The sequence below is a fragment of the Electrophorus electricus genome, chromosome 26 (assembly GCF_013358815.1).
Source record: "Electrophorus electricus isolate fEleEle1 chromosome 26, fEleEle1.pri, whole genome shotgun sequence".
In the NCBI taxonomy this organism is placed as follows: Eukaryota; Metazoa; Chordata; class Actinopteri; order Gymnotiformes; family Gymnotidae; genus Electrophorus; species Electrophorus electricus.
The window spans coordinates 7,528,152-7,552,497 of NC_049560.1; the positions used below are offsets into that span (position 1 = coordinate 7,528,152).

The 24,346-nt window shown below is 43.8% G+C and overlaps 3 protein-coding genes across 4 annotated transcripts in view; 2 read left to right on the forward strand and 1 right to left on the reverse strand.

The window, feature by feature from the left end:
* Positions 1-5,015, forward strand: part of grin3bb (glutamate receptor, ionotropic, N-methyl-D-aspartate 3Bb) — a 38,495-nt gene extending 33,480 nt beyond the window's left edge. Inside the window, exons 7-9 of the mRNA XM_026996795.2 lie at positions 553-717; positions 1,025-1,092; positions 1,367-5,015. Of these exons, the coding sequence (XP_026852596.2) occupies positions 553-717; positions 1,025-1,092; positions 1,367-1,904 (771 nt within the window). The 3' untranslated portion in view covers positions 1,905-5,015. The remainder of the gene's footprint in view (positions 1-552; positions 718-1,024; positions 1,093-1,366) is intronic.
* tmem259 (transmembrane protein 259) lies at positions 3,076-14,513 on the reverse strand. Of its 2 annotated transcripts, none has more exons than XM_026996803.2 (11): positions 13,341-14,513; positions 12,070-12,351; positions 11,782-11,944; positions 9,300-9,410; positions 8,880-9,002; positions 8,285-8,385; positions 7,790-7,847; positions 7,568-7,651; positions 7,061-7,193; positions 6,136-6,235; positions 3,076-5,913 (listed from the first exon to the last, which is right to left on the reverse strand). In XM_026996803.2, exons 1-11 carry the CDS (start codon positions 13,551-13,553, stop codon positions 5,308-5,310), a joined length of 1,974 nt encoding a protein of 657 aa, XP_026852604.2. In that variant the 5' UTR covers positions 13,554-14,513; the 3' UTR covers positions 3,076-5,307. The 2 variants fall into 2 exon arrangements, with proteins under 2 accessions (XP_026852604.2, XP_026852608.2); XM_026996807.2 differs by having other exon boundaries at positions 11,836-11,944; positions 13,341-14,512.
* Positions 14,514-14,844: 331 nt separating this feature from the next.
* On the forward strand, positions 14,845-24,113 carry med16 (mediator complex subunit 16). Its single transcript, XM_026996814.2, has 14 exons — positions 14,845-15,291; positions 15,537-15,644; positions 16,123-16,292; positions 16,503-16,934; positions 17,114-17,219; positions 17,380-17,535; positions 17,677-17,894; positions 18,146-18,352; positions 18,932-19,142; positions 19,698-19,831; positions 20,125-20,317; positions 20,700-20,916; positions 23,452-23,535; positions 23,672-24,113. Exons 1-14 carry the CDS (start codon positions 15,153-15,155, stop codon positions 23,796-23,798), a joined length of 2,502 nt encoding a protein of 833 aa, XP_026852615.1. The 5' UTR covers positions 14,845-15,152; the 3' UTR covers positions 23,799-24,113.
* Positions 24,114-24,346: the final 233 nt, after the last annotated feature.

Genomic DNA, 24,346 nt, shown 5'->3' on the forward strand with positions numbered 1-24,346 from the left:
TGCTAGACCTCTGGTGAGCTGTATCCCCCCCCCCCCCCCCCCCCCCCCATCGACTGATGTGACTGCAGTTTCTATTTCAATTAACCAAGATTATTTCTTCTGCAATTCTAATTAGTTCTAGTCAGTAGGATTCTTTCACTGTCAAAGTAGTTCTTGGGAGCACACAGGACTCCTATTTGCACGAATCCTGTGTTGCCAGTGAGACCTCAACAGCCCTCAAAATGAAATGAATACAGTGCCCCCTACTGACCAACTGGGATAAGAACCCGTGCACATACATGGACTTCAAAGGGGACTTTTCAAATGGATTTTAGGTTTCATGCCCTCTAACGAAGCAGAGAGCTGAGCCCGCGCTTGGCTGTGTGTGTAATCTTAAACTCGTGCCTTTTGTGCCTTGGCTTATGTCACGCATGTGTTTGCAAGCTCATTCAGACCTGGATATAAAAGTTGGACAGCTATTTAATTCTTGTTTTTTTTGCAGCAACAGGGGAAGCTAAATTTCTTTTTGAAATTAAACAAAGCTTGAATGCATGTGTCTGCTCTTTTCTCCAGACATTGCAGATGGGCATTCGTCACTTCTCAGGGTTGTTTGTGCTGCTGTGTCTGGGTGTGGCGGGGGCATTACTCACTCTAGCAGGAGAACACGCCTTTTATCGCCTGGTCCTGCCTCACATTCGCAGACGGCAGAAATTTAAATACTGGCTCCACACCAGCCAGGTGAGACTGAGTAGCATATCTTCAGGCATGGTTATGCTGTACCTTGTAAGGTATTACTCTAAAAGGCACCAGATATTGATTTTTTCATTTTGTTGGACAATTATATATATTTATAAGATAAACAGGTTTTAAAATAATGGTTATCATTTCCAAGATCGCCATCTAGTGGGTCATCACATGAACAAAGCATAGTAGCTCTTATGAGGACAAATCTGTACTCAGAGTAGCTGCTACAATCTCTTAGATCATCTGAAAATTAAAAACAGCGAAGATTGCTTTAATTTCTCTCTGATTGACTGTTTTGCAGAAAATCCACAGAGCTCTAAATATGACGTACGAGGATGTGAAACGGCAGAGGGCAAATGCGGAGAAAAGGCACTGGCTTATTTTTAGAATGCATATTTCCCTTTCGATTTACCTGAGATTATCTGTGTCTTTCCTTATGTTTTAAACAACTTGCCTCAAACCTTCTTGTGGCAGTCAAGCTTGGTGATTTCCATGCTCAAACACACATGAACCAACTCAACAGTTAATGACCAGGTTTAGTAGGTGTGTATGAGCAGGGAATTCTGGCCCGCCAGACCAGGTCTGGCCAAGACAGGCATCAAATACTGATAGCAAAACTAATTTTCATTTCTCTTGCCCTTAGCTGTAATATTCAAAAGTCACAGTCCCCACAACCTCAAGCACCTCCTCCAACACGATCCTTCGCCAAGTGGAACAACGAGAGCAAACAGACGGCCAAAGAGCCTAAAGACAACAAGAGGGTTCACTTCAACCTGGAGACCCTCAATACACGGCGCCTCCTGGCCCGAGTGGTGGCAGAAGGGGGTCAGGGCGGCTCCAGTTCCAGCTCGGGCTCCGGGTCCGCCCCTGATGGGAATCAGCTGTTACGTTCATGTGAGAACGGCGGGCCGGCCCCCCTACAGCCCACGAAACCGCTCCCGTTGTCTCTCCCCGGCTTAGCAACCCTTCCCAAGAATGGGGAATTGGAGGAACTGCAGGAGAAGATCGAGGAGATCCGCGGACAACTAAAGGAGGCGCTCGCTCGTCGGGCGCAGCTTCAGACGGCTCTGGCCAAAGAGCGGGCAGCTGCCGCCGTTACCCTGGTCACCCCGGGAGCTCCACCCACAGTCACCGCTACCATCTGCCGTTCCCTTGTCAAAGACTCAGAGGGGAAAAGGTGATGCTATCGGTTTATGGAGTGCCGACATGGCTGTGGACATGTGGAGGAAACGTATGCAATGAAGGACGGAAGGCTTCCTGTGTTGACATCCACCCTGTCCAGTAGGCTTTAACTCATGCCTGGGACCTTCTGCAGTCTTCATGCTATGGCACCATCGAGCCCCAGGCACTGTTTTTGCTCATGAGAATGGTAATGGGACATTATGTGGCCTCTTTACAAGAGTTTCAGAAACGTCTGTATCTTGTATGGAACCCCAACAACGAAACTGAGCCATGTAGGCCAATTGTCTTGAGACCTGAGGGCTAGAGCGATCCAGTCCTCTGAAGACACTACTAAAAGTATGCACCACTGGAGAATATGCACAGAATTAGATTTCCATATCCTAAGAGGACCATTTACTCTTGTATGCAATTTCATTTTTGTTTGATATTGTGGTGGAGTCTGCAAAATGACAATATGGAGCACTGGATTCCTCAGAGTGACAAAGGAGGTCAAAAACAAAGACTTTGCTGGGTTGATCCTCTTCAGTTACCCAGTATTCTCCATCTGGAAGTATAGGATTGTTAAATGGATCAAATTGGGGTTTTTTTTCCACAAATAAAGTGTAATGTAAGAATGGCTAGATAACAGAATTCAGTTTTGTGATCATGAATTGGTCTGTAAATGGGATCCATTTAATGGTTTACATTTCATTCTTTTGACAGAACTAACAATTCATCAACAATCATGATGTCTTTTTTCCATTCTCAGGGGTCCACATGTTAATAGAAATTCACAGTTGATTTTTCTAGGTCACTGCCCGTGACTGTTATTTTAAAAGGCAAGTGACCATTTTATTTAATATTGGATTTGATTCATCCTGGGTTCTAACCCTATACACAGTTATTTGGTTCAAGAGAATTCTCTTCCAGTGGGCTTGATCTAGCAATCTGAAACATGATGCTCAAAGAAGGAACTCTTTAGAAAAAGGATACCAGGCTGTTTACAACCATAATATGCCAAGGTTTAGGATGTTTTGCTGATGAGTTTACATACAGCTCCAGAATATTAGGCAAAAACTGCTCAGGACTTCAGGATAAGGCCTAAAACTTGCATAATGGCAATTTTCCCACTTAAAAGGTAAAACTATCACATTAAATGCTATGGAAACAACAACAAGAACAAGAGAAGACTACAGTTTGAAAGAAACATTAATTGATGGCTTGTATTGAATTAGTGCTCTCCATTTCCCAGTGACTGTTGAAGCCAAATTAAATTGGACAGTGTTGCACCATAGACCAGTTCAGCTGTTTTATAACTTCTAAAATATCTTCTCTTGCTTTATACACCATGTATAGTATTATTGTACTGCTCTAATTTGAAAAGGCATTCATACCTGGTGCAAAAAACAAAACAAAAAGACAAGTAACCATTCAGAGTGGAAAATACATCTGCTTGTTTGAGAATTTTGTTTTTACTGTTAAATACATCTGAATGAAAGAGGAAATCTGTTTCAGTATAGAACTGTGCATTTTCTTCACCTAACAGAATGGACAGCATCTCATCACCCTGCAGTCTGACACAGAACATCAAATAGGCACAGAATAAAATAACGAGAAGTGATCATAAAAGCCCAATAGGGGGCGTTCACACCGAAAAGTCCCAAACTTAAGATATTGCACTTTCTGAACGAGATCATCCTCTCAGAGTCGCTGGCGCTTACCTAGTCTTTGTGTTGCATAGCCTTTAAATGAAACCCTGACAAGAAATTAAATTATGCACTTTCTTCCAGTTTTATCACAGCCTAAGAGTGGAGTTTGACTAATTTATGCTGTGGTCTCATTTTGATGTCATGGCATGAGAGTTGTAAACTCAAGATGACTGCACTAATGAACTAAAGCTGTAAGGACAGGGGCCATTTCAGCTTGCTTGGTTTTAGCTGAAGGTGAGCTGTAAGACATGCATGGCTCTCCATGCTCACCAATTACGATCTATTGGTAAATGCACATCAGACTACCTTTCTGTGACATCTGGTAATGTCAATTTCTAACTGGTATTGACAATGAGACTGCATAAATTTTGAATGACGGACACATGACGACTCCTCTGTGACAACTTGCTCTATTGTAAGACATGAATTGCTTGGTCTGGGTATGTGCTATAGTTGCCATGGGAGTACCTGAGAAGGTTTCACTGCTTTTTAAAAAACCTTAAATATACAGTATACTCCCACATACCATAACAATTACTATTTGGTAGATTAATAAAGAATATTCTCCATAATGTAAATTGTAGGGAAAAAGATGTCTATTTTAGGTTTGCATTTATGATGCTATTATTTCCTGTGAACTAAGCAAAGAGCAAGAAATATTAGTTAGCAGTACAAGGACAAAGTTCCGTCTGATAAGGCTATCGATACAAGATACCATCACCACCTTCCAGTTTAGAGTAGCTTAAGGCAACCATTTCAAAATGCCCTCAAGTAAAAATTCGACCTACAAATGAAGGCCGAAAACTACCCACTAGCCTTCACAAAACTGTCCCTCAATAGAGAGGAAGTACCAAGGAAACTAAAACGTCCTCCAAGAGTTTCTCGTCTTGCAGGTCAGAGTTAGGTGGTTGGACTGTCCAGGAGTAGAACCATTTCAGAAGGTTGTAAAACTGAAGCAACAACGGCATCATTTTTTAAATGAACAGTCAGGCCATCCAAACAGGTAATTTTTCTGCACAGTGGAAAAAGAAAACTCTACAGACCAAGATTACTCAACACCTGCATGTAAGCTTTAAATGTACATAAAATGCAACATGGCTAAATGTTTCCAAGAAGCAGAATCAGAGGTGTTTCTTCAGGGAGAATAAACGCCTTCTGTTTGGGCTCTGCATTATATTGGGTGAGCCTAATTACGGCATGTCACCTCAAAAACATATGCCATTGAGGGTTTGGCTTGAAATAACTGGTTATGTCAAGACTGATATTCCTTTGTACTGCTGAGCTCTGAAAGACTCACAAGTAATATTGTAGAACACATCAGCATATACAAACACACCCAGTGTTTCAAGAAACCAAATCATCAATTAATCATTAAAAAAGAAAACACACAAAAAAAAAAAAAAAAAAAAAAAAAAAAAAAAATTGCCCTCCATATGGTCACACCTTCACATGTGGGGTCTTTTCACTATAATTTGAGAAGCATCTACTTTCATCTCAAGTTCCTAAGAAAAGCAAAGTTTGCTTCTGATCAAGCCTCAGTTATTGGCCAGACATTTGGGGGATGGGGTAACATTGCACGCCTTGGCCAAGATTGCTCCTCTTCCTCCTCAAGGGCTGCCGAATGCATTTAGGATGAATAAGCTCTGTTGCTGCTAGCTGAGGAGGAACAGGAGGTGAAATTGTAGGTCGGGGGAGGGGCAAATTAACTCTTGGTTCAGGAAGGGGCGGAGTCTGGGGCACTTTCACCCGCCCTGAGGGTGTCCCAGTCTGTGGCCCCCTGCCGCACACACGCACCGCCTGCCTCTGCTCCTCTGCAGTCCGTGAGGAGTGTGCTTGTCCCTGGCTCATCACCCTCTCCTCCATCTCCCCCGGGGGGGCCCAGGCCCTGAGAGCAGCCCTGTGCTTTCACCTCCAGCAGGGCCGTGGCACCGCGCCCCTCGCGTTCATCTCCGGCCGGGTTTGGGGCTTGCACCTCCAAGGGCGGCCCTGGTGTCTCACCGTCCAGGTGCGTGGCTGACAAGGCCTCTGTGATGATGGCCTCCGTAAGGATGGCTGCCGTTTCTGCCATCCAGTCCTGCTCCGCGGGCATTCCCGCAGCTACGGGCGGCCGGGGGGTGGGGATGCCATTGGCCGCCTCAACCTGGGGCGGATTCGGAGCGGGTGGCCGATCCTGGCCGTTGGGGGCGGGGCCTACCACACTCGTGTTGTTGTTCAGGTTGTCCTGGCCCGCCTGCTGGTTCTGGAGCAGCATCTCCTGGATGCGGATCTGCTGCAGGATGGCTGGCAGCTCGTAGTGATGAAAGAAGTAGATCATGGAGTGCTGGGGACAGACAAGAACACATTGCAGTGAGCGGAGGGGGCAGGAGGCAGGTCACGCACCTTAAAGCATTTCCCTCCCATTGGGTGGTCATTTCTGTTTATAGAAAACAAACCTTAATTCCAAAATTGTAACTATTCATTGTATAAAGAATGCTGAACAGAATTCCTATCTAAAGTTGGAACCAGACACCCTCCCCCCAAACTTTGACCAAAACAACCTCACCTGAATGAAGAGCCAGGATGTGACGAGGGCCAGGCTGCTGTACTGTCCATTAAAGCGATAGTGGTAGGCGTAAAACGCAAAATGGTACAGATAGAAGAACCTGGGAGGGGGAGACAGACACAGCTCCCTGAAATGACCTTTTAAAGCTCACGGTTTTACAAAGTGGCAGATAATGTTTGCGCCAGAGGAAGCACTATACTTCAGAGCGAACGGCTGCAAGAGCACTCAAACTTTTACTTTTTAATTGAGTTGCTACAGGCAGTTTAAACAAGTTGCAGAGAGCTTAGCAAACGATTATTTCCAACTTTGATCTTGAATATAAAACACACATACACTACATATATACTATAATATATAAATGTTAGCTGTAATGTGAAAAGATGAGTCACTCTGCGCTGCAGCTCTGAGGCATAAATAAGGAGCTTGTGGACTGGAGAGAGGTTTGAACACCAGGGGCCAGGTGGTGCAAGCCCTGCAGCTGGACAGAATCTCCTCAGGAGTGCTGGGAAAAGTGGGTTTCTCACTACACCTCCACTGCCCTATACTGTTGCCATCTTGCTTCAGTGCCTGACCAAACGTGATTTAGCTGTGATGAAACACTGATATCCGCTCTACAAGTTCCCTCGGGAAACAAGAAAAAGGAAGCTCAAACATAAGGCATTCTTTTTATGTATGGGGGTGCTTGGTTGTGTATGTACTTGGCTCAATGTGGACTGATATGTTTGTTATTATTTTTGAAAGTTTAACGTGATTTCAATGTGTGTGTGAGAGAGAGAGGGAGAATAAGCATCATAACCAAGCTTAGGAGCTTGAACCAGTGAGTTTCATCCAGGCATGTTATTGCAGCTATGCAGACCAGTGGTTCAGCAATGCTGTGCTTTATATAACTGAAAGGGCGAAGGGTGGAGCAAGCCTGCTGGCATACCTCAGCCAATGGCGTTTGCTCGTGTTCGTGTGGCAGCAGATAGCATCATACTGGTCTGCTAGCCACACAATGAGGATGATGTAGAACGCTGTGGTTGTGTCATTGAAAAACTCAGACATGATGGCTTCCATTCCTGTAGATGTGAATGAAGGAGAAATCTTAGAACTCTGCCAGGTTTCAGCATTTACATCTAGGCTTTTTTTTATGATGGCCTAAAATAATAATAATAAAATACAAACAAACAAAACTTTAAGGATAGATAACTAGACCACAAATCTCAGTGTTTTGCAAATGCAAGGCAATGTCAATATACAGAATCAATATCTTGCGTGTTGGGTGAAGTTCCTTTTGACTGTTTAATACAAATTGTGGTTCTATGAAATATGACAATATTTAGGCCACATGGCACAGCACAGTGACACTGTAAACGCAGCATGCTGCTTGCGGCTGGCTGTGCAGGCTATGTGGGTGTTCTGGCCTGGAGCACTCTCCGGTAGCTCTACCTACCCACGAGGGCCAGGATCACAGTGAGGAGAGGGGCCGCAGGGAAGGCGATGGTCATGTTCATCTCAAGCATCTGCAGAAGGTCCACTGCACACCCAAAGAAGGAACAAGGGACAGAAGAGTGACTGTATTAAACAGCAAAGGGCCCATGCTCATGGTAAAGGGAGTTTGCTGCATGCACACAATGCTGGTGGGTTCAGGGTGGACTCTCTTCCAGCAGCTTACCTATGAAGACAAAGATCTGGTGGTGGGAGTACCGGAGCAGCATAGACACAGACAGGGTCTGTGGCAGATGAAAGAAACCAATATTCAGTTACCAATAAATCAATTAGTACAGGATTTTTAAAAATACAACAACAAAAAAAAAAAAAGTATTAATTTGCCTTAAGGGCAGAGTATATTCAGTTAGGAGGTAGAATGTTAGGAGGTTTTACTCTTTCTTGGCTAATTTGATGAACTAAGATTACAACACACCAAATGATACGTTTTGGTACACATTTATTTTTGCCTTTTGTCATTTCAGTTGACCTTTTAAATATCCTCTGCATGGTATTGTAGTTTACTTTAGCTGAGGCAAATTAGGCCCACTGCAGCATTTTCAGAGCCACCAGCATATGACATGACTGCACTGACCAACACACATCAGTCATAGCACCAGTATTACACCTTCTGTTACTGCATATGACAAGGTCAGTCAGTTAAACAAAGTAAGATACTCACAAATATCACCATGATTACAAAAGCAGCCAGATATGAGGTACGTGCCATCCACATACTAACAAAACGGTAGTGTTCTCCTGAAACCACGTTCCTCAGGAACCCTAAACACACAATCAATATATTAATACAATTACTGTTATTCAAGTCCATGGTTAACCATGTTTATATGTATACGCCTTAAAATGATTTGTGCACACCAAACCATAACACATGAAAAGTGGTCATTACATAGTATTCCCTCCCACTAATCTTTAGCTTGAATGGCCTGAAGGGAGCACTACCGCAAAGCAAAATGTGTTGAGGCCACTAACCCGACATTTGGGACCTAGAGACAAACTTCTTGCAGATTCTGATTTCTTGGTCTATAGAACCAGTCTATAAAACCACAAAGCTATTTTGGTTTTGAACCCAAGAACACAAATGGCGTTAATTCATTTGTTAATGCATTGATTTTGTGGCTTGTCGTATCAGTCTAAGAAGCCTGGCGGACTTGGGGGGGGGGCTGGGGCATGTATAAGGGTCATAGAGCTTTTGGACTTTTTTTTGCCAGAACTGGGCTTGAACCCTGCAGGTTTCTGCTTGAAACTATATTTACCTTTATTTTCCTCATTTTCTGCTAAAGCTTTAACACTGGACATCAGGATGTCATCATAGCCAAGGAACTCATCCAGCAGGAAGCGGCTGAAGCCGTCTCCAAAGCACTGGTCCTTCATTGGGTCTGCAAACAGTTGAAAATGGCGTCACCAAATTAATGCCATAACCTTGTAAAACCAATGCTCAAGTTGTTATTTACAACCTTTTAAGTACTCTGCCATTAGTCATAAATATTCAGATCTTGTCATGTTAAATATTTATCAAAGCACATAAAAGCAAATAGTTGCTCTCAGTCAAAATAAACAAACAAACAAACAAACAAACAAACAAACAAACAAACAAACAGAGACAGCTGGCCTTCATTCAAGCCTTCTCGAGCCTCTGTGGGCATCCAGGGCTCTGGCAGACTGGTGCCACTCACCCAGGGTGACCACCATGACAGGAATGTTGAGGCGCTGCCGTGTGGTTTGGGATAGGCGGAGGAAGCCGTACTCCAGAGAATACTCCACTATGTACTCCTCCTGAGGCCACACTGCGCATGGAAACATACAGGCCTGTCACACCACCCCATGCTCCAACACCGTTCAGCACGTAATGAGCTGGCAGCATGTGATTATAAGAACAGTAAACAGGAGCAACTGTGCTGTGAGACATCTGACCGAATCGTACAGGTAATATGGATTATCCAGTCAGCCCTTATCTATTTCTGCCTCACAGACCTAAGGCTTGGTGGCCTATTTTAAGCATTATGAAGGAACATTAAGACTCGTCTTTAAGTTGTATTAATGTTCACATTAGTCAAAACCACAACATATACAGTGCCCCTAGTAAGTGTGCAGCCTTCACTATTTTTTGTATTTCTGCATAAATTTTACCTGAAATGTTATCAGATCTTCACCTAATCCCTAAAGCTAGACAGATACAAAAACATTAGTTTTAAAATGTATTTATTAAGCATAAATATGCAACATTTAAAAATATCTCTGCTGTAAAGCTTATGTGAATCTCTAGTAGTTCATTTAAAGGGGTAATTAAAGTGGGGTGTTTCAATCAAGAGTATCGCAATGAAGTGCTAGTTTATCAGGCCCGGTCGTTTCAATAAACTCATAAAACCCAAAAAAGAACCTTTACCAGTCCACTGTGACACCACTGAGATGAAATATAAATGGAGGAAGTTCAGCACCACTGTTACTCACCCAAGGAGTGGTCGTCCAGCAAAAATCGCTCCAAGGGTGTGGCGAATAATAGTACTGAAAGTCACAAAGAACCCCAGGGTAACAACTAAGGACCTACAAATCTCAATGGTGATGATTCCACCATCAGGCAAACACTGAACAAGAACATTTGGTAGGATAACAAGGAGGAGGCTACTACTTTCCATAACTCTGTTGCCAGTCTAAAGTTCTCAAGACTAGATGGATAAGCTAGAGGCTTACTGGAAGAATATTCTGTGGATAGATTAATCAGCGACAGGATTTTTGGTTTAACTGAAAAGTGTTATGTTTGCTGAAAACCAACCACCACATTCCAACCCAAGACCCTCACCCCAGCAGTTAGGCATGGGGGTGGCTGTATAATGGTTTGAAACTGCTTTGCTGTCTGCTTTGGTCCAGGTCGATTTGCCATTATTTATGGATCTAAGAATTCTGAATTGTGCCAGCAAATGTTCCAGCAGAATGTCAGAGTATCTGTCTGTGTACTGAAATTTAACCACAAGTGGATCATGCAGCAAGACAATGACCCTAAGTACAAGTCTATAAAGAAATTGATAAAGGAGAAGAAATTTAACATTTTGGAATTGCAAGTCAAAGTCCAGGGCTCAACCCAATAGAATTGTTGTGTAAAGGGCAGTTCACACAAGGAAGCCCACCAACATTCCCGAGCTGACGCAGTTTTGTAAGGAGGACTCGGCCAAAGTTACTCCGACCCATTGATCACTAGTTCCCAGAAACATTTGGTTGATGTTATGCTCAAGGGGGTCACAGCAGTTACTGAATGCAAGGGTTCACATACTTTTTATATTAAAGATACTTGTTGGATCATTTTGCTCATTAAATAAATATAAAAAATTTAATCTTTTTGCATCTTTTGTTTAATTTGATTCCTATTACCTAACTTTAGGGGTTAGATAACAATCTGATCCCATTTCAGGTCAAATTTATGCAGAAACACAGAGAATCATATGCTTCACTGAGTGGAGTAAAGGCCTGAGCTCAGGCACAATCAGCAGGAGATAGCTGCAGCTTCGTCAGCAAGCAGAAGCCCTGTGAACTGCTAGAGAGCACCACCACCACCACCCCGTCTCTCTCCCACACACACACGCACAGTTAACAGAAAGGCTCTTTGTTCCAATGCTGACGAAGCCTGTGAGGAAGGCAGAATGCCACTCCATCATTCGTTTCAAAACCACCTACACAGTCAAAGTGTGACTAAGACATCTACACTGAACATTGCTTATAGGACATTAAATGGAAGATGATTTAATAGTGAATAGAAGTAAATAAAATCTTCAGTGAAGCTTCAAGGTTGAAAGAGCTGAGGGTTAACTCTGGGTTTAAAAATCTAATTAGAATCCAGGAGCTCTGCAGTTGTGGAACCGATGGCTGATGCTGTTAGGAACCCTCAATCCCTTATTCTGGTCATATTACATTAGCTACATGCCTCAAGGCCTCCTGGCACTGACCTGCGTGACGGCTCTGGGGGAAAAAGCGAGGAAGCAAGAAAATAGGGTAGGCAGAAAGATCCAATGCACCAACAGATGGGGGCATCGCAGGCACGAGCGGATGGGGGGCAGGAGAGAGGCAGGCGAGTGAGGTCATGAGGTCATACAGGAAGAGCAGGAGTGGAGCTGGCTGTCTGTGTGGCCGGGGGCGTGGGAGAGCGGTGGACGTGTGGAACTTTACCTGCTTGGGTTAGCATCTCAATCTCGGAGACAGTCTCCTTCAGCAGCTGCGTACCTTTAGAGGGCGCCTGGCTGAAGGATAGGTCCTGCGAGTCATTGTTTCCTGGAGCTGGGACACCAGCACCCAGCGACGGCTTCAGTCGCGGCTCGATGTCCAGCTCGAACTGTGCCGGTGAACAAGAAAGACAGAGGGAGGAATGGGATGGAAGGAACCTTGCAATTTTAAAACTGGCTGCTTCAGCATCATTTTACAGCAAGCAGCCATACGCCTGCATTCCTGGACACTCACCCGCACGGAGCTGTTGTCGAACATGTCCATGGTCATCTCCTCTTCCTCCTCCTCATCTTGACGGGCGGGGGCTGGGCCAGTGTCCGGCTCCCTGACAAGCCCCTGGAAGCCCTCAGCCTCGTAGAACTGCAGGAAGATGGGTGCACGGCTGGAGTTGCGTTGGATCTCCACGCGCAGGATGCCGTCGCGTGGCCATTTCTCCCGGACGTGCTCCAGGCAGTTGATAGGCGAGCGAGAGAAGGCGATGTGGATGTAGGCCAGAATGAAGAGCACAAACAGGGCCTACCAATGGGGGGTTGGGGGTAATCCAGACAGCAGGAACACGTGCGCATGCACACACACACAGGCAAGAAAATAAAAGGCATGTCAGTGATAGGCAAGATGTCCCACTTATATCAATAAATGTTTACCTACAGTAAAATAAATAAATAAATAAAAATAAATCACAAAGTATCCATATTCTGACAACGTTTACCCCTGAGACTGTCCTAACAATTGGTCTTTATAATCGCTTCCAATTGTTTAAGCATATCTACTAATTAGGCTATTGAGTAATCAAGATCTGGTTAAGGGGGATAAGATGGGTGCCCTGAAGATGCTCTTCAGGTCAACAGGTCATCAAGCCATTGCATGAAGACAGCCTTCCCCTTATAACTAGGAAAATACAGAGTCCATTAAAGAGTTACGCTTCTCATTATTTACATCTTATCACACAAGTCTTCAAGCACCATTTGTGCCAGACTCTTTATGGTTGTGCTATAGTCCACATGCAAATAAACGTGATGTCAGTATTACGTTATAAGCACAATATTATAGTGTCAACATCTGAGCAGACATTTAATCTGTTCTGTGCTCAACTTCCCTCTAATTTTACTACTCATAATCATAGATTGCTTTGGGTAAACAGGGTGCAGGCGAATATGTCTGTACGAGGCTGTCAAATGACTTTCACTTACTTATCTTACTGAATCGTAAGAGAGGCAATATCCAGTCAGAACCCCAGATTGGTTGGGGTTGTTGCATTAGACACAGTAAAACTGACACACAGACAGCACAACTGAACATTTTCAACAAGGTTGTGCCATGAAGCCAGAAAGCAATGTTACAATATTTCAAGACACCTCCTAAACAACTATTTTCCAGTGCCTTATTTATAGGTCTCAAATCCATTATATCCTTAATGACATAAACGCCAATATATCTTATTCCACATCTCAACAACAGCAAACGACACATTAGAACGATTCTAAGTAAACATTAAAAATACGTACCTTCAAAAGTACGAAGAACTCGAAAATCCTTCGAAAGGACGGCGGAAACAGTCTGGCATAGGTAACTGCCATCTTAAAAAAGAGGGCGTGAAAAAGTCGATCCCGCACATTGATGAGTGGATTCTGGTTAAGATTTGGATTGCGTATTCGGTTCGCCCCGCCATTGTTATTCAATGGTACGTTGTTATTCAAGTTGCCCTGGTTGTCTGACATTTTTTATTCCGGAGCCAATGGTTTATAAAGAGAACTGTTGGTGTATGTTATATCATGCGGGGAGCAACGTGCGCAGATCATTCGCTACAGATCACCAGGTTTATAGCGAAAGATATAAACGAAGATAGCTAGCTAGGTGACTTCAATGCATCAAAATGCATTTGTTAGCGAGCCACTTGCTGAGATACTTAATTTTACATTAACCAGTACGGTTCATTAATTACACCCAGTGCCAAATCTTAGTTATGGCGACGTTGTAGGTTGCTTCTTGCTTGGCAGCTGCTTTCTAGCTATGCATTTCTTATGACATGGTTACAAGGTAGCCAAGATGGCTAGCCATCAAAAACAATTAGACTCGCCAAGTTCGTTGCTGTTACGAAGAACAAATTAAGGAGGAGCATGTTACACCGTTATCTAAAATCGTTATTTTCAGCAGACGTTTAGACGGACTCGGACTTCCTGGTGCTGAATTAAGTCTTGTCCAGTAGTACATCGCAGGGTTAGCTAACTGCACTGAAGCTAGTTAGCGTTGTAGCTCAACTACACTTCGCTCAGTGGCTGCCCCCTACTACTAACATGCGAATTCAGAAATAGTTCGCTACATTAAACCCTTCGTACAGACTGATTTTATATAGTTAGGCTAGGCTATTAGTGCAGCGTACTTCAGAACCGGCAACTAACGCGACTGGATGATCTAGTAACAGTCAATCATAGCCAGCTAGCTAGCGGTTAGCAGCACAGCTCGCGCTGACGTGCGCCTGGGTCAGTACCACAGAACCCGTATATTGTGTTCCAGCGAGCTTCCCGGTGAACCCTGACAGTGACCGTCCCTCTAAAATTCCGCCAACTTGACAGTCTCTAGATCCGTTCGATGGCGACTCTGGTAACATGAATCCTATGCCACAATCCTGCTGTTTACTCTTGGTTTTAAGGCGTATTTGAGAGAGTGACGGGAAAGAAGCAAGCGAGAGGATAGTAACGTCGTGTTTCAAGGTGGGACCAAATTACAGCGCCATCTGTCCGCTGGATGACCACATAATGCGCAACGAGATCTCGGCTAAACCCCGAACCACTTCATTTTTTAACACCGAAGCAAGGACTCGCTAAATAACCACAGTAAATACTGGCTCTGAATCAAACATGCGAGGCTTTCTGTACCGTTTTTGGAGACCGTTAAGATGTTCCTTAGTTACTATAGCGAATGCCATTAAACTCCTATCCAATGGGGGCGCTATGAAACTTCTCTGGGACAGAAGCGGGGAGAGAGAGAGAGAGAGAGAGAGAGAGATACACACAAACACTTCAAAATTCCGTCGATAGACATGGAAGTTAACTGAGTTTCAGGACGTCTGTGGTGAATATTCTTACACAGAACTGTATGGTTAATGTATATGTTTATAAATAAGTCGTCATACGTTATCCCTTTCCCGCCACATACACATTTCGCATTTTGTGCGTTTTTGTCGAACTAGGTAGTTAAATGGCTACCTAGTATGGTACTCCACCATAGATTCAGTGACTATTTAGTTTGACCATTGCTTAGTCGAAACTAAGCGTTCAGGTATTACATTAGCCAAAGCCTTCGTCAGTGAAATAGCTATGGAAGTCGTGTATGTCTGCGAGTGGGAGAAGAGACCCAAAAGCAACCATAGCCCCTCCATCTCGTTGGTGTGTGCATGGTCCTGCAGGAACATCATCGCCTTTACAACGGACCTTAAAAATGAAGATGACGACAAAGGTAGGATAAGACGTTAGGTGCATAAGTGGCTTCGGTTTTCAGTCGAGTCAAACTGCATTCTGCCTTATTAATGCGTGGAGCGAATCGTTTTCATTTACCAGGAGCCGCAGGTGACGTTAGGTTGCTAGTTGTATTGTGCACCGTTAATTTTACCATCTAGTCAGCTCATTTATGATCATGACTGGTATACTGCCAGCTGTGTTGTTTGTTAACAACATTCAAACACTATTCTTCTTGTGTTTTAGATCTCAGTCACATGATCCATATCATTGACACTGAACATCCCTGGGATGTCTATTCCATCAATAGCGGTCATACAGAAGTTATCTCATGCTTAGAATGGGATCAGTCAGGTAAGTAAACCTGAATGGTCGAGATTAAGTAATATTTCAAAGGAAACTCAATCAGTTGGGCCTCATTTAGCTCCTTTATGGTCTCTTCACTTTTTTGTCCCTAAATAATAGTTCTTACAAAATCATTTTAGTAGGTTTTGGTATTCAAGATGTGCTTCTCTGTCTAGAAACTGATCAGTGTCAGCCAGAAGTCTCATCATGTAACTGGACTATATCTCATTCAGGAAATGTGTGCATGCTTACAGAAAGGATATTAAAAGCTAATTGTGCATTTAATTCACTTTAGAAGTATCTGACCTCATAAATTTCAGATATGTAGTTTACTTCTCTGAACTGCTTGGTTCTTATTTAAGAGAGGTTGTATTTTGTATGGATGGATGTGTGTCTCCTGAAGATAAGTATTGCAGTTCTGATGGCACTTGTTGAAGTGTGCAGTACTGGACATTGCAGTTTACTTAATGTAAATGTGCCTGGCTAGGATCCAGGCTACTTTCTGCCGATGGAGATGGACAGATCAAGTGCTGGGCAATGACCGAGCACCTTGTGAACAGCTGGGAGAGTACTCAAGGCAGCTCTGTTGAGGGAGACCCTATTGTGGCTCTCTCATGGCTGCATAATGGAGTCAAGCTTGCACTGCATGTGGAGAAGGTAAGGAGGAAAAAAAAATGTGTGTGTTTTATATTTTTATATATATAATATGAGTTGGTTGCTGGTTGAAGCGCTGCCACTGTTGGGGCCCCTGAGCAAGGCCCTTAACCCTCAATTGCTCGTTGTACTCAGTCATAATTGTAAGTCGCTTTATTACTGATGAGTCTCAGGCACATAGCTTTCATTGTGCTCTCCACGCCACATGCACAGTCTGGCTCAACCAACTTCGGTGAGAAGTTCTCCCGGGTGAAGTTCTCTCCGTCGCTCACGCTGTTCGGCGGCAAGCCCATGGAGGGCTGGCTGGCAGTGACGGTGAGCGGCCTGGTGACGGTGTCCCTGCTGAAGCCGAGTGGTGCGCTGCTGTCAGCCAGCGAGAGCCTGTGCCGGCTGCGTGGACGCGTGGCCCTCGCCGACATCGCCTTCACGGGTGGTGGCAACATCGTGGTGGCTGCCACTGATGGCAGCAGCTCCTCCCCCGTACAGTTCTACAAGGTGTGCGTGAGCGTGGTGAACGAGAAGTGCCGCATTGACACTGAGCTGCTGCCCTCGCTCTTCATGCGCTGCACCACCGACCCGGTGCGTCGAGACAAGTACCCGGCCGTCACACACCTCAAGTTCCTCACTCGTGAGAACTCTGAACAGGTGAGGCTACGCTGTTGGTATGGTGACAGTGGTGTGTTGCAGAGAAGTTGAGCATGGCCAGGAGTCAAAAAAGAAGGACATTCCGTAATGTTTATACTCACTGAAAACTAAAGATTAAGAAGCAGTCTCTCCTAGGGTTATAGGTTACATTCTTCATAATAAAGTGAATGTTTTTGAAGGTGCTTCTATGCGCGTCCAGTCAGATGGGCAGCATTGTAGAGTGCTGGTCATTACGAAAGGAGGGACTACCAGTCAATAACATATTTCAGCATCGCTCCCCTGTTGGTAAGTAATGTGATGTCCAGTGTTTAGATGCATTTCTAAGCTCTGCCTTATAAAACTGTTTGTGGGATGGCTTCTGGTCCTTTCAACTGCAGCATATGAAAGTGCTGTGTAAACTTGCTGTTCACCCCCTTCCTCATTTGATTTGGCCGTTGGTTTACAGTGGGAGAGAAGCAGCCGATGATTCTTAAGTGGCGAATCCTCTCGGCCACTAACGACCTGGACCGCGTCTCTGCCTTGGCTCTGCCCAAGCTGCCCATCTCGATCTCGAACACAGACCTTAAAGTTGCCTCCGACACAAAGTTCTGTCCTGGCCTTGGTAAAGAACTCCTTTTTCCGTAGTCAATTTATAGGCAGCACTCATGACTTTATTCACTGATCGTGACTTACCTTTGGAGTTTCAGCATTTTAAATGCTCCACATCTTAGAAATCTTAGTACAATGATCCTGTGTCCATCAGGTCTCGCTCTGGCGTTCCACGATGGCAGTATTCAGATATTGCACCGCCTCTCCCTCCACACCATGGGGGTCTTCTATGGGACCTCTGGCTCCTCCCAGCGTGTAGGGGATGAGCCGACCATCAAACGGCAGAGAGCTGGCGGCCCCACTGTGCACTTCAGAGCCTTGCAGTTTTCCTGGACCTCTCTGGCTCTGGTCGGCGTAGACAACCATGGCAAGGTGCACTGGCCAAAGTTGCCGACAAGCAAATTTGCCTATTTTAACTTTCGAAATTGACTAACTGACCCTCTTTTAGAGGTTGTAATTCCAAAATATTTTTTTTGTTTATTAATGTTGTTTTACTTCTTGTGTTGGTGAATGTAATGTAAACCTTTTAATTCAGACTAATTGAATTCGCACATAATCTGAGTGACTAGACAAGAAAAACAATTAAACCCGCCCTCTTTCCTGCCTCCTATTGCCGACCTTAGCTGCACATGATCCGAGTCTCTCCCTCCATGGGCCAGATATTAGACATGAACACTTTGCTCCGCCACCTTCTGTTCCTGCTGGAGTACTGCATGGTTACAGGCTACGACTGGTGGGATGTGCTGCTGCATGTCCAGCCTGGTATGGTGCATAACCTGGTGGAGAAGCTGCATGAAGAGTACATGAGGCAGAACCAAGCTTTGCAGCAGGTACCGTCACACATTAGTGGGACGTCTGGGAGGATAGCAACCTCATTCTCCCTTTGGTGGAAAATGCTCTTTAGAAAAAGGAGTACATAGGATGTTGATACTTGTTAGCAGCATGTAGACCAACATTTGCTTTAACCCACATCGAGATGCACAGCTGTCTTCCTTGTATTTTCACCTATGTTCTCCTTACTAATTGAAAATCTGCATATCCAGTGGATAAAACTACTGCCGTCTGCTTATATGAGTGAGCATTCACAACATTAGCATTACTGTGAATGAAATTCTTTCAGCAGCTGTTTCATTTGAAGTAATATGGTGGGTGGCCTGGATTATCACCTCTAAGATGCACAGTGCAGTATGACTGTTGAAAATGAGTAATCTGTGGCCAAACAAGCATTAGAGGGGTTTTTGGTTATTCACCAAAGTCATCTCTTTGTTTTCTTAAGTGACTACAGGTGTTTACAGAGATATAATGCATAATGTCGTATCCACACATAACTCTCAAGCTTTGTTACATGAAGATATCTAACAGCATGGCCAGCATGTGATGAAGCTGTTATACTTGGTCGCGTCTGCAAGGTGCTGGCCACCCGCATTGTAGCTGTGAAGGCCTCTCTGTGCAAGCTGTCTTCGGCCACAGCGGCCCGGGCCTGTGACTTCCACGCCAAACTGCTGCTCATAGCCATCAGCTCTACGCTCAAATCTCTGCTGAGGCCTCATGTGCTCAACACGCCCGACAAGAGCCCTGGAGATCGGCTAGCGGAGATCTGCGCCAAGAACACAGACGCTGGTAAGAAACATGCCCTAGAGCATCTATGGGGTGAAGAACTGTTTCCGGATCACCTTTATTCCTATGCACATTAAGATCGTTCTGGATAAGAAGAACCTATTCTAGGCTTGCCTGTGCTTAGATGGTATAAGATTGGAGCTTCATTTACAATGGAGCAAAAAATGATAATACACGTAAAAATATTGTGGAAAGAAAACAGAGTAAAACTGGTAAAAGTACACCAAACAGCAAGAACACAGTTCATTGTGACTGTGCCACAAACTCTCATCTAAAATGCATCTTAAATATCTTTTAAAAAGTGGTTTGCAGGTAAAGGAAATGAAAGCGAAATGGTTTGTATCTTCTATGATTTACTTTTTTGAAAATCCTCTGTAGGCAGGGGATGTTAAATGAAATCAGTCTGATCGAACTTCTTTGCCACTCATCCAGAAAAGTGCTTTTTGTGCAATGCCTTTTGATCTGTTGATCCATGAACGCAAGGACAATGAACACATCCATTGACCTTTCTGACTTGCTGTCGAGTGAGCCTTCTCACGTCGTCGTTATTCTGGCCAGACATTGACAAGGTGATGATCAACCTGAAGACGGAGGAGTTTGTTCTGGATGGACCCCCACTGCAGTCTCTCCAGCAGCTCATCCAGTGGGTGGGCGACTTCGTGCTGTACCTGCTCGCCAACCTGCCTAACCAGGTACGTTTAACAGAAAGCAGCTTAGAATTAATGACGCGTGAGATGTAGGGCGGCATTATTGGTCAGCCAACATGACTCTTTCTGTGGAATTCTCATTGATGATTGATGTATGAGCATCATCTATAACTCTTTCACTTACCCATCTTGGTTCTTATATTGTTCTGTTTAGTACTGATTAGTGTTAAAATGCAACATATTGGTTCTATTGCATAATGAGGTAATGTTGTGCCCTGTGACACTGAGAGACTGATGTTAGCTGCAACTCCTCCTCCTCCTCCTTCTCCGTGGAGCAGGGCTCCATTGTGCGTCCAGGCTTCGGCTTCCTTCGCGACGGGTCCTCGCTGGGCATGCTGCGGGAGATGATGGTGATGATCCGAATCTGGGGCCTGCTGAAGCCGGGCTGCCTGCCCATCTACACGGCTACGTCAGACAACCAGGACAGCATGTCTCTGCTGTTCCGCCTCCTCACCAAGCTCTGGCTCTGCTGTGAGTGCACCACATGACACGCCTCAGACATGTGCTGTCTGTGGGGGTGCTTTATTATTATTATTATTATGTTTTTTTTCGATTTTTGAAATGCAAAAAGAAGAGTACAGAAAGCCAGAGAGAGAGAGAGAGCAAAATAAAGAAAGCAAAAGAAAGTGGTCTATCTGAAACCCTCCGTTTGACCAGAGTGGAACAAACGCACTTTCACCGGGTACAACATTAGCCAGCTTTTAGTGTGATGGCAGCATATGTGCTTTGATTCATTTAACATCAGTGTTCCTGATGATGTATACTTCCTTTCTTTTACACTCCTGAAAGTTAACATGATGAATGATTTTGCTACATTTTTGCTTCCCCTGCTGTGGTTTTCCTGCGGGTGAAGCGCGAGACGAGGGCCACCCCCAGGAGCCGGACGAGACGCTGCTGGACGAGTGCTGCCTGCTGCCCAGCCAGCTGCTGGTACCCAGCATGGACTGGCTGCCCATCAACGACGGTGTCATCACCAAAATCCAGACCAAGCATCAACTGCGTTTGCAGTTCGGCAAACCCTACACACTGCCGGGACTCAACCCCAACGGCCAGGTGGAGCTCTTCTCCAGGTGAGCTGCACCGATCTCACAATCGTGATCCAGGTCCTATCTTTATCACAGGATATTTGCAGTTAATGTTGGGAATTAATTCTCTCCCACTACTAACGTCTTGTATGGAGTACTTTGGTCCACCCAAGCTCAATGACACTCTAGGTAAACACTTGTACTGAATCAGGTGAAATTATTCTGTTGAGCAGTTTCTTAAATCTTCAGTCAGTCATTTCTAACCCCCCCCCCAGGATTTGGAAAAGGTCGTACATACACTGATCCCATCTTGCATATATTATTCTAATGACCTTTACGTAGGTGTCAATAAGACCTTTTTTGGCTCATCTACAGTTGCTACAGTAGCAAGATTAATAATGGCTACAAAGAAAAAGTATCATCTTACACCGATTATAGCATCCCTCCATTGGCTCCCTGTTGATTATAAGGTTCAATTCAAGGTTATTTTATTTGGCTTTAAAGCTCTAAATGGAGCTGCCCTAGCTTACGTTACAGAATTACTCTAATCCTACTCTTATTCCAGATACCTGAGATCTTCCAGTTAGCTGGTCCTAGCTGTTCCACATGTACCTAAATGATGCAGCTTTTGGAGTTGCAGCTCTGTAGCTATGGATCATATATGTGATGGCTGATGGTATTTCTGTTCCTGAATCTGTAGCTGTACCCACTCTTACTGATGAACTGGTCGAGAGGATTCAGGCCTGTGCAGAACACCATTGGGAACAATAATATATCACACTTTATGGTGACTTGAACAGTTGTCTTTGAGTTGACTTCAGTGAGTCTTGAATGAAGGCCCTTACAGTCTTATTGATCTTATGCAGGTCTATTCATTCAAGTGTCCATGTGTGTATGCTTTGTTGTAGTCAATCCAGGCAGTGGATAGGTAGATCTGTCTGCTCTTTGAATCTTGGATGACAGCTTTGTCTGTCAGTATGCAGTGCTTTGAGCCTCTGGTTGTGTTACCAATCCTCTTATGAGCAGTGCTCATGTACATGCACATCAGCTCATTCAGCTTGTTGCCTAGTACTCCTGTCAGGAGCTTCCATGTTGTGGACAAGCAGGTTATTGGTCTAGTTGGTTGTTTGGCCTTTTTTGGGTTCCTTCATGACCAGTACTGTTGTGCCTTTTGTTAACAATCCAAAATGGGAGCCAGTAGATAGTAGCTGGTTCATTTGTTTACATTTACAACATTTGGCAGCCGCACTTGTCCAGAGCAACCGAAGTGCTTTGTAGTCGCTATCAAATACATATCCCCCTGTGAGAATAGACAGATCAGTGGTAAAAATACTATCGGCATGAAACCCTGCCTATAGTGAAAAAGAAGGCAGTAGAAGATTTTTAAGTGCTTAGTGACTCAGTGCAGAGGTGAGTTGTCTCAGCTTTATGGATCCTACATGGGTGTTGAGAGGGCAGAGAATATTGATGTATGTCTTTGTGTCTTGAGGGATGGTGGTTCTGCTAGTTGGCTAAGAGCTGTTTTTATTTATCTGTCTAAGCTAAATGCTGTGTGTGCTTGTGTATGCATGCACTCACAGTATAGGATAAATATTCCTTTGGTTTTATTGATAGGTACTTTAGAGAAGCTAATCATGCTATATTTGCATGTGTAAGATGATGAGCTTTTAGGTAATGCAAGTTTGTACTTTGTCATAAACAGCTATATTTGCAGGCAACACAAGGCCTAGTGGACTGATTTTAATCTTCATTGAGGCAGAACTGGAGAGACTGATCTCATACAACTGCAAACACTGAAGTTGATGACTTGCTCTAATTAAAATATGACAGACATAATGTAATATAGAATTGCTTCACTAGAAATGTATTAAGACCAAATGTATTCAATTACTAAATGTATTAATCATGATTAATGCTCCATTTATACCTATAATGCTATATCCTGTGCAGAAATGTTTAATAGCTACATACTATCCAAGTTCTTGATATCTTAAATCCTACTTAAGAAATAAAACATTCTATAAGATATATTATTAGATTCAGCAGATAATTTGATTTGCTGTTTTTGTCAAAACACATGAACCTTTGTTTAGTCAGGAAATTAGCTCTGACTGGCCTGTACAATTTTCATCAGACCTATTCACAAATCCTGGCTCAGCAGACAATAGCCAACAAAATTCTAGTGCATCTTTGTTTCAAGCAAGGCTGTAGCAAATTATTGTTTTGAAGAAATGCTGAAGCAAATTAGCTATATGTTTTTGTTTGTATTAGTCAGTTTTCCAAATAACAGAGCCGGTAAAAATGTTTTCCGTGTCATTTTTTAAATTGCTGACAGCCACAAAATGAATAACCTTTTGTTAAATATTTTTGTTAAAGCCTTGTTCCCAAATGGAACACTGGGGTAGACGGGCTTTTTTATTTCCAGTGACGCATTGACCGTCTTGGTCTGGATGAGTGTGCTCTTCTTCTGGCTATTAAGAGGAATGACATACCACCTGGAATGTTTGGCACTCAACACACTTGGAATTCAGACACTTGGCTTACAATTTTCCATTTTTGCTAAGAACAATTTCTTTTCAGGAGTCCAGCATCCCAGAGGATGGACAATCTCCGCTGCTTACACATGGGCATCTGTCCCACAGAGGACAGCAAAGCCTGTACCAGGTCCAAACAGACACATTACTCATTTATCATACGTAGGGGTGGGGTTGAAGACTTCAAGGCAACATCATTGCTATGATATTATACTACATCTACGCCACAAGTGTGACAAGCCTAAACTCGTCTTTGTGTGGCTCAGGTGTGGCTGTGTTACGATGCTGCGCTCCCCAAATAAGACCAACGCTATGAAACAGTGGGAGCAGCGCTGGATCAAGAACTGTCTGTGTGGAGGTCTCTGGAGGAAGATCCCCAACTCACTGCCATAAGATGGTCTCAACTGGCAGCAGGCCCATAACGAGGAGGGGGTGAAGATGTGCGTCATGTGCTACTGTCCTGCATTTGTGGGCTACGTGACTTAGTGGGGTGGTTAGCGTTGCCATACCATTACAAGTCAAAGGAACTGACTGTATGTGTTCTCACTGCCGAGGCGTTTAAATCCCTAATCAGGCAGCTTCAGTGAAATGTTTGTTTAAATAATGAGTAATGGTTTAATAATGTACTGTTTTAACTATCTGTAAATATTACCCATTACTTTTTCAAAAAAATTTTTTTTATAATATTTTAATTTTCAATAAACTCAGTGTGCGCTATAACTTAGCTGGTGATATTTTTCAAACGAATGTGTTTTTGCAGTAACATGTTTTGGGTCAGAGAAACGGAAATCTTTCAGTCTTACTGTACATCCACAAGGAGGTGCTAGATTTGTTCTATAGTTCAATACCCACACAGACAAAATGGTCTTGATTAAAAGCGGGTGTGAAAGCATATATAGAACCAGCAATCATAAATTGCTGAATTAAACGTTATTGCAAAC

Coding starts and splice junctions, on each gene's coding strand:
- med16 (XM_026996814.2), top strand. CDS start 15,153: ATGGAAGTCGTGTATGTCTGCGAGTGGGAGAAGAGACCCAAAAGCAAC. Junction 19,143..19,697: donor CGCCAAGAACACAGACGCTG/GTAAGAAACATG, acceptor TATTCTGGCCAG/ACATTGACAAGGTGATGATC. Junction 20,318..20,699: donor CACCAAGCTCTGGCTCTGCT/GTGAGTGCACCA, acceptor CTGCGGGTGAAG/CGCGAGACGAGGGCCACCCC.
- tmem259 (XM_026996803.2), bottom strand. CDS start 13,553: ATGTCAGACAACCAGGGCAACTTGAATAACAACGTACCATTGAATAAC. Junction 11,945..12,069: donor TCGACAACAGCTCCGTGCGG/GTGAGTGTCCAG, acceptor TCACCGGCACAG/TTCGAGCTGGACATCGAGCC. Junction 7,848..8,284: donor TTGTAATCATGGTGATATTT/GTGAGTATCTTA, acceptor CATCTGCCACAG/ACCCTGTCTGTGTCTATGCT.